This window comes from Pleuronectes platessa, chromosome 6 (assembly GCF_947347685.1).
Source record: "Pleuronectes platessa chromosome 6, fPlePla1.1, whole genome shotgun sequence".
Taxonomy (NCBI): Eukaryota; Metazoa; Chordata; class Actinopteri; order Pleuronectiformes; family Pleuronectidae; genus Pleuronectes; species Pleuronectes platessa.
Genome location: NC_070631.1, coordinates 4,826,495 through 4,836,134, shown reverse-complemented (window position 1 = coordinate 4,836,134; position 9,640 = coordinate 4,826,495). Strand labels below are relative to the sequence as shown.

General features: G+C 46.9%; 2 protein-coding genes across 2 annotated transcripts; both read left to right on the top strand.

Annotated features, from left to right (window-relative positions):
- Positions 1–229: 229 nt before the first annotated feature.
- On the top strand, positions 230–3,297 carry fam110a (family with sequence similarity 110 member A). Its single transcript, XM_053425707.1, is given in 3 exon segments — positions 230–369; positions 1,552–2,176; positions 2,178–3,297. Coding segments are annotated over 2 exon segments (1,251 nt in total). The 5' UTR covers positions 230–369; positions 1,552–1,711; the 3' UTR covers positions 2,964–3,297.
- Positions 3,298–4,914: 1,617 nt separating this feature from the next.
- On the top strand, positions 4,915–9,462 carry mfsd2al2 (major facilitator superfamily domain containing 2a-like 2). The gene is made up of 14 exons (XM_053423994.1): positions 4,915–4,920; positions 5,043–5,084; positions 5,450–5,569; positions 5,682–5,806; positions 5,918–6,050; positions 6,343–6,421; positions 6,507–6,670; positions 7,532–7,622; positions 7,808–7,929; positions 8,099–8,182; positions 8,323–8,406; positions 8,497–8,609; positions 9,072–9,215; positions 9,297–9,462. Exons 1-14 carry the CDS (start codon positions 4,915–4,917, stop codon positions 9,460–9,462), a joined length of 1,473 nt encoding a protein of 490 aa, XP_053279969.1.
- Positions 9,463–9,640: the final 178 nt, after the last annotated feature.

Genomic DNA, 9,640 nt, shown 5'->3' with positions numbered 1-9,640 from the left:
ATTTAAACTTTAAACAGTTTATATTTTCCCTGTGTATTTGGATCTAGATCACATTTAGTCTCACCTGTACTCCCACAGTGTGACACTTCCGGTGAGTGCTCCACCTTTCTCCACTGGTTCAAAGTGAAACTCGTTATCTCTCCTCTCTGCGTCACGTGGCCTCAGGAGTCAGCGGCGCTTCCCTGCAGCAGAGAGAACGGACCAATCGGCGAGAGGGGGGGCGGGCTTGCGGCAGCACACGTGAGTTGTCAAACAGGTTTGTCTTGAGCTGCTTCAAACACACACTCACCCACACACACACACACACACGCGCCTGTCTCTGAGAGCAGTGGACCCAGAGGAGAAGTGGCAGAGGAGCCGGACAAGGAGGTGAGTGTGTTCTGTTCAAACGCCCTGAAGAAGAAGGAGAATATCAAACATCTGCCTGAGGAGCTGACCTGCAGCTTCACACCAGCAGAACCTGAGCTTGTCAGTGAGCCAAGGCCTCGGCTGTGCAGTACAGACAGGGCCCCAGCTCCCTTTTGTTGTTTACCTGCCTTCTGTGTGTCTGTGTCACTAGTCTCCGGCTTCCTGCTTCGTCTCTCTCGTGTGTGTGTGTGTGTGGTTCACTCCCAGCAGCCCAACATGCGGCCTCCTGACTCAGAAACACCAAATTGGAGGCTCTATTTCTGTTGGTGTGACCCACCTCTCCACATTCCCCTTTGGTTCTTAACACGGCCGCGGGCCTGCTTTCTTTACATGATGTGTCACCCTGCTGCTGGTCTCTGCCGGTGAAGGGAGTTTCCTTGTGGTTTGTCTTTGTGGAGAGATCCCAGGGACGTGGAGCCAGGTGAGAGCGGAGGGACCAGGAGGAGGTCCACGGCTCCCAGCAGCAGGAGCTGGGCCCATGCAGCTCAGAATGGAATTGCAAATATGTGGAGAATGTGAGTGGCAGAAGCAGAGTGTGAGGTGAAGTTAGAACACGCTCGGGATCTTAAGTATACAAGTTCATTCATGTGACCTTCACCTCATTACAACACAAACTAGCAGCTTCTTTTTTGGTTTCAGACTTTACTTTGCCCACAGAGGTTTGTGTTCGGCTGCAGACCCTGGCAACTGGCTGCTTTATTTAAAGATGAGGAGTCATTGTTCCCGCAGCAGCTGTTAGTGTGTGTGTGTGTGTGTGTGTGTGTGTGTGTGTTTGTGTCTGTGTGCGTGTGTGTATGGCCTCCAGACAATAGCTGGTTGTCAGCTGGCCGGCTTCCCCATCACCCGTCTCTCACACACACACACTCCTGCCACTCTTTTCATAGACCTTCCACTGACTGAACATGAAGTGTTACTTATATTGTGCATTTGTCCGTGAGGAGACGGATGAGTGCGACTTATTGGGCTCGCGGCCAATGAACTTGGAGGATGGAGAAGGGGGGGTGTAGGGTCTGTGTGGAGGTGCCGGTATCCTCTCTGTGCTGGAGCATTCAAAGTGTCTGAAAAATACATTTTAGTGACTTCTTTATTGAGCTGTCTGTCCTCCTCCTTGTCTCCTGACTGACGTGTGTCTCTCTCCTGCAGGACGTCCACATTTCATCTGACATGCTGCAGTTACATCTCTTCTCAAATGGCGTGGAGCCGATGGAGCTGCACAGAGGAATAAAGTAAAGGATAATATCACTTTCTCAGCAGGTGGTTAAAGGAAAGAAACTGTGAAACAAACGGGTGCTAGTTTTACAAAATGCCCGTGGAGACTCTGCAACGCCCGGTGAGGACACCAGCGAGGAGTGCTGTACCTGCTGCGCCCCCCCGCCTGCGGCCCAAGGGGACAGTGGGTCGGCAGTGCCCAGCACCGGAGGCCAGACCGAAGCAGAGCGCGGTGGAGAGGCTGGAGGCCGACAAGGCTAAATATGTCAAGAGTCCGGTGGCTCTTTCCAAGCAGCAGCCGGTCAGGCCTCCTGAGCTGCGGAGGCCTCAGCCGAGCCCCGGCTCCGCCCTGCGGCCCACCAGGAAGACCCCGACCCAGGCCAAAGCAAGGCAGGAGGTGGTCCAGCTCAACTTGGAGCACCTGAGCAACCTCATCAGCGGAGTGAATGATGAACCCATGTCCAGTGCCACTGCGAGCTCCGAGGACAGCGGAGCTCCTGGTTGTGCCGGCTCCCCTTGCACCACAGCCGCAGAGACGCAGCAGAAGAAAGAGAGGCCGGTGCCCCCCCCCTCGTCCCGACTGGTCCAGTCCAGCTAAAGTGAGGTTAAAAGCCTCAGGACCAGTCAAGGTGGAGACCTCAGGCTCTCCTGGATCTCCGGCTGCAGGGACGGTACGCAGGGTGGACGTCATGCCTCAGGCCAGCCCTGTGCGGACGCCCTGCAGGCCGCCCCAGTTCATGCTGCAGCCCCTTCAGCCCCTCCCACTACACCCCCAGTTTCCCCTCCGCCAGGCTGTTTCAAACCTGCGTCTCTTCCACCGGAGAACACCAGCTTCTTCTCCTCTGAAGCCGGTTGTTGCCAAACCTGACAACCCTCCCTCTTCTCCAGCCGGAACCCCCGTCTCTGCTCCATCTCCCCCCAGCTTCAACCCATTCCCTCCATCCTCCCCAGCGATCACCCGTTTGTCCTCCTCCAGCTCCCGGAAGCGCCCGTCCCTGACCCGGTCTAAATCGGACATGAGTGACAGATTCTCCAGAGCCGGGACGGAGCTGGAGCGCTTCTTCAACCTGTGCGGCCTGGACCCTTCAGACCTGCCGGACCTGCCTGGATCCAGCTCTGATATTGTTTCCCTGGCCCGGTTTCGCAGTGTGAGCGCCCCGGCCTCAGAGTGTGCAGGCTCGGGTGGAGAAGAAGAAGAAGGAGATGGTGATGGGGAGGATGCTGGGAACATGGCAGAGCGGGTTCCCTACGGTGTTTCCGTCATCGAGAGAAATGCGAGAGTGATCAAATGGCTGTTTGGGCTCCGTCAGGCCAAGGACAATGTTAGTAAGAACACCAATTTATAGGATCCTGTGAAAGATTTCAAACTAAGAGAGCATGATGTACACTGAGGTTAAAAAAGTGAGGGATGTACTTTGTCTGTTTAGTAAATCACTCTGAGTGGATCCCTTTCCTGTTTTCATTTCTATTTTAAGCTGAGGTCAGTTTTATTTTGACTTTCTGTTTTATTTTGGTCATTTGTTTGGTCAGTTTTCGCTGAGTCATGTTTTTGTGACTGTGAACCTCATTATCTGAGTTGGTTTTTTTTGTTCTTTGACGTTTGAATTCAGGTCTGATTCACTTCCTGCTGTAACTGGAGCTCATTAAAGAGGAAATGATTAAACAAGCTTCTTGATTGGACGTCTCTCTGTCATGTGTTTTTCTAGATAAACATCAGGTGATCAAACAGCCTCCGAGGTTGGGAGGTCATGTTCTACCAAGGGTTTGTTTGTTTGTTTGTTTGTTTGTTTGTTTGTTTGTTTGTTTATAAGCAAGATAAAATAAAGATACAGACAACAACAACAACACTTGGGGGACAGATGTGTTTTAGATCAGGAGAGAACCAACTGAATTTTGGTTTGGATCCAGGAAGTGTCTTTTCCACTCTCTTAAACATTGTGTTATTGGATGTTTTTGAACATTCTTGTATATTTCTCATATCAATTCATGGATCTTAATGGAGACACATTTGGATTGTTTAGAAAACTGATATTTATGAGTGTGTGTGTTTGTGTAATTGTCTCATAATAGACCACTTGTTTATATTCTTTATGTTTCTACTATAAGAACCAGTCACTCATGTGTAGGATTGTTTGGCCTTGGCGGAGGAATGTGATCTTCTAAGAGCCATTCTAGTTATACATTGATTTACCAGCCTGGTGTAAAACACTGAAGCATTTCCACCAAGGAGTCAGAGCACAGTGTAAAAACCTTTGGACTTTTTAAAATGAAATTAGAACTGTACGCTAATGTAATTCTGTAAAATAGATACAAACCTCTTCTTCGGTTTTCATGATAATGGCCTGAAAATAGATTTTATGGTGTTTTTATGAAACCGTCGGGGAGAAAAATGAAATCAACAAGCTTCAGTTGATGAGAAGTTTCCCTCATGTTCCACAAGAGGTCAGAGCAGTCCATGCCGACACATTCAGTTCTACACTTCACACTTCACTGGACAATTAGGCCTTTTTTTCTCGAAACTACAGATGAAATAATATCTACACTTAAAAACATTATGCTGCTCCTATAAATGAGTGGATGTGTAGTTTGATGTAGAACCGGGAGAATGAGTTGGAACTGAACCCTCAGTCTGCATGACCTAAATCAAATAACACAAAATTACCATCTGAGATAGAGTATTTCTCCACCATGAAAAATAATAGCCTCTCTATAATTGACCTGTGATTGTATAAAATCCATTGTGTGGTACATATATAAAATTATATGAATAGATATATGATAATCATATGTTGATATATTATGTTATTAATTTGTTTGCAGTACTACAAGAGAGTATTGAGGCCACTTGGAGTAATTCAATAGTAAGTTTTTTCTCATGAAAATGGGATTCTTGTTATATCTATCTATCTATCTATCTGTCTGTCTATCTATCTATCTCTCTATCCATCTGTCCGTCTATCTATCTATCTATCTATCTATCTATCTGTCTATCCATCTGTCCGTCTATCTATCTATCTATCTATCTCTCTATCTATCTGTCTATCCATCTGTCCATCTTTCTATCTATCTATCTGTCTGTCTGTCTGTCTGTCAGTCTGTCTGTCTACCTTAGTTATGAATGTAAAATCTAGCGTGTCCACTAATAAGCCATGTTTTGTAATGTTTTTACATCATGAATATAAGAAAGTGAGAAAGTGGCCTTGATGTGTGACGAGTTGTTGTCAAACCAGATTCCATTGTCACACAGGGGGACTGAACCTACAGCTGTGTGTGCATGAGGAGATCCATTGTTGTCTAATGCAGGTGCTGCCAGATCCTAGCCGTCAGTCGGCCTGTGGCATTTTCCCTCTGAACTCAACAGAATGACTTGTTTAAGAGATTTTACAAATCAGTTACAGACTTTAAAGAATCGTGTTTTAACACAGGATGAGAACAAACACTCCGGCAGTGACGATGAACATCAGAGGGTGAGTTTCCTCTTTGTCCTTCTTTTTACACAAGGATACATCTCACAGTATTTAAAAAATAAATTGTTTTATGATTTTACAGTTTTTCTAGTATGCAAAACAAAAACACATTGGATCAAATTAAGTAAATGTTTTGGTCTGGTGCCTCATATCTTGGCCACAGACTTTATTCCACATCAGCTGCTTTAAGACTTTTTGTGTTAAATATTCTGCAACTTACAATTTAAGTTAAATTTGAGTTAAAAAGACAATAGCAAACGATTAGTCCCAGTGCATCAGCTTAGTGCAGAAAACGATGCTACTACTATTTATAGTGGTTATAGGTGTTACAGCTTCCTGTCCTCTCTCCTCTCTGCTCTCCACAGGGGTCGGGGGGGATCCCTCTGACCAGGAAGCTGTGTTACGCTGTGGGTGGGGTCCCGAATCAGATCACTGCTGTAGCTATAGGAGTTTCCCTGCAGATTTTCCTCCTGGATGTTGTGCAGGTAAAAGCTCAAATGGTTCTTCAGGAGGATCCGTGATGTGTTTGCCCTGGTCACGACACCACCGGTGGTAGAAGCAGGATTGTTATCAGTCTCCACAAACATGTCTCCACAGATGGAGGCCTACTATGTGTCCCTGATTCTGTTTGTGAGTCGGGCCTGGGACGCAGTGACGGACCCTCTGGTTGGATATCTGGTGAGCCGCAGCAAACGCACACCCATCGGCAAACTCATCCCATGGTGGGTTTGGTTAGACCCACCACGTGTTGTCACATGCACTTCCTTCTGAGTAGAGTTAGGATTCATCCTTGGGCCCTGAACTCATCAGAGCCATCAATGCTCATCTCACAGGCTGCTGCTCTCCTCTCCGCTCGCTGTCCTGTCCTATCTGCTGCTGTGGTTCGAGCCCGGCGGCGCCGTGTCCCAGCCGCTCAGCGTCCTGTGGTTCCTCACAGTGACCTGCCTGTTCGAGACCCTCATGAGTGTAAGTGGCGCAGGAGCTGGTAGCCGCTGGTCAAAAGTGATATAGTACATTTACTCAAGTACAGATTTTCTTTATTTGTATGCTTCATTTTTGAATTGCACTGCACCACACAAGGGATTATTGTACTTTTTACTGCCTCTGGCAATCGCAGTCTTAAGTTTCTCGGCAAATTAAGAGTTAACATCAAAAACACATAATAATCAAAGTAAATCAAAATAAAGTAAAGTTAAGGAAAGAACTAGTTACTTCTTCCACAACTACTAGTTCCTATTTCTCTGTCGTCCGTTCACAGTGCTACAACGTCCCGTACCTCTCGCTCAACATGTTCCTGGGGGGAGATCAGAGGGACAGGGACTCGGCCACAGCCTACAGTAAGACCAGCAGGACTCAGGTCACATCTCTATCTCTATACTCCCAAGTCAGGCCTAACGAACGTGTCCCCTTCTCTGTGTCCAGGGATGAGCGTGGAGATGGTGGCGATGCTGCTGGCCTCTGTGATTCAGGGTCAGGTTGTGGCCGTGTACAACACAGAGAAGCAGGAGGCCTGTCAGCAGCTGGACGAGGCCCACGAGACGCCTCAGAGCTCGGCCACACCACCGACTGCATCGCTGCAGGGAACGGTACAAACTGCTCTGACAGCGTGAAACCACAGTTTGGCTCCGGCAGCGATTACGCTCAAGTTTCTGAGGCGGTGTAGCAGCATTGTTCTGCTATTGTAGTCTCTTGGTCCCAGGGATATCTCCTTACCCTGTAATTTACTCTGCTTATCTTGACATGGACATTGTGTGTGTGTGTGTCTGTGTGTGTGTGTAAAGTGAAGAGGTTTTACGATTAGGTTAAAGTTTAGTTAAAGGTTAGGATAAGTGGTTAGGGTATAGTTAAATGTAATCCTCCAGGAATCCAGGAAACATAAATCAATTCACTGTCCTCTGACGTCAATGAGCCATGACTTTGATGTGTGTGTGTGTGTGTGTGTGTGTGTGTGTGTGTGTGTGTGTGTGTGTGTGTGTGTGTGGTGTGTGTGTGTTGTTAGTTATTACATAACTACGCAGGCTTAGGGGATTAGATTTAATGGAATTAAATCTGTGTTTGCAAAGACAAACCGTTACAGGTCCTTTGGATTATATAAGTTACAAAAGGAGATTTTGTCAGAGTCCAGGAAAAGTTTCACACAGTAGAAATGTCTTTCTTTCCAAGAGTTACATATATGAAAATTGATGCCATAGTCACAATATGATTAGTTTTGCCCTAAAATAAAAATAAGAAACATGACTGTTGACATCTCTTGTTTGAAAGTCAATCAAGAGGTGTGAGACTACAGGAAGTATTTGCGTAATCCTGTCAACAGACAAAACAACAGCAGACGTAAACATTGTTGATGGAGGTAATAACTCAAATTCTACACACGTGGCCTGTTTGGGTTTGTGTGGCTCTGGGTGTGTGTGTTTGCGGAGGTTTGATGCCCCTTGTTTCTCCCTCAGCGGAAGGCTTTCCTGACCTCAGGTCTGGTGGTCGGTGCTTTGTTCTTCCTCTGCAGCCTGGTTCTCGTCTTCGGGGTGAAGGAGCAGCCGGGTGAGTCACTAATGTCCAATGGAGCAGATGGGTCATCCGAATCTTTTCCAATCCAGAAATAGCAAGCGACACGTCAATCAGAGAACACGACTCATTTGTTGACTTAAATAACCTCAAAGATAAACTTATCATAAGGAGGAATTCTCAACTCTTTCCTCTTTGTGTCATTCTGGTTGTATCTCCAGCTCCTGTCCGCTCTGATGACAAACCGCGACCGTCCTATCTCACCTCGCTGAAGATGCTGATTCATCACATTCCTTACCAGCGACTGGTGCTTGGATTCGTGTTCAGTGCTCTTGCATTTCAGGTCAGGAAATGCATCCCTGCAGACTGTGGCTCTGATGTAACACGGATAATCCTCTTCCAATACTCGTCTCTGTACATTTGCTGTTACTTTTCTATTTGCTTTACAAATGATTATGAAACCATAACATTTTACTTTGTATGATTTCTCTCCCCATCTGTTTTTGTCTCAGGTGTCGTGGAGTAATTTTGCACTGTTCTGCAGCCATGCAGCCGGACTGGGAGCTCAGTTCCCATACCTCCTTCTGGCTCTACTGGTAATACACATAACAAGAGGAAAGACTAACGGAAAAAGCCTCATATGGCTCCTTTAATGAATGAAGCAAAGGGCCTCATTATAACTCTATTGAAAGATGCTTTATGAACTTCAGATGATATGATTCTGATATTTCCGCAGACCTCTGCCTCAGTAGCGGTTCCTCTGTGGCAAGCCGTTCTTCTGAGAGTCGGAAAAAAGACCACGCTTTTCATCGGACTGTCGGTAAGAACCTCCTGTCCAGAGTCATGAGAGTCTTTCTCCTCATGTTAAAACCCCCCTCTCACCTGTGAGGCCTGTTCATGTCTCTCTCAGTTCTTCATCCCAGCAGTGACCATCATCGCCTGTGCTCCCAGTAGCCTGCCTCTCTTTGTGATCATGTGTATTCTGATGGGATTGAGCGTGGCGACTGTGTTCCTGCTGCCGTGGTGAGTCAGTTCCCTGTGAGGACACAGAGCTCTCAGTCCCTTTCCAAGACTCTGTCACGTCTCCTCAGTATCTCAGCTACTCACTTTGTGGAGGTGTTGAATGAAGGAATGTTTCCTCCTCTCTCATGAGCCTGACTGAGTTTCATTTACACACGCTCGACCAATCGTGACTCAGTCTCAGCTGTCAGTCATGATGTTCCGCCACATTTTAGTCGTTAAATTGACCAGAAAAACATTTGGAACAGATATATAGTGTGATAAGAATCCAGGTCCTATCCCCTAATATGGAGGAATTCAGTTTATGACACATACAGGCAAATAACACAAAATACCAGAATCAATAGAGAGGCGCTAAACAATCACAGAGACACACAATAAAGTAACAGTGGTTGTAGGATGCTGGGAGATGTTTTTACGTGTCTGATCCCAGGCCACTTCTTCATAACCTGTTCGTGGCTCCAGGTCGATGCTCCCAGATGTGCTGGATGACTTCTCCGTGAAACACCCGTCCTGTTCGGACCTGGAGCCTCTGTTCTTCTCCTGTTACGCCTTCTGCAGTAAGCTGGCTGGAGGCCTGTCTGTTGGGATCTCAACCCTGGTCTTACAGTGAGTCCGTCCTCCTCGCTCTCACTACGTGTGTGTTGTGTGTGTTCATCTGTCAAATTTAGTTTTTCTCCCACCCGGCAGGTTTGTTGGCTACAGAGCGGGTGCGTGTGACCATGGTGAGGGAGTGGTGACAGCTCTAATGGTTTTGTTCGCACCAGTTCCCATCGCACTCCTGCTGATAGCCATGGTCTTCTTCTGCTCCTACCCGATCGATGAGAGGCGGCTCCAGACCGCGGACCTCCAGTAAGCTGCCTTTTGGGTTCTGACATCTTGTTTTTTAAAGTGGCTAAAGAGAAAGCTTTTATTTTATTTATGTGTTTTACATTTATTTTTAATGGTGAATCAGATGAAATGTGAAGGCGTCCACTGGTAAAGGCACCTATCACTCAGCTCTGTTTAGGTAAAGCAGATTTCACCTCACCTTG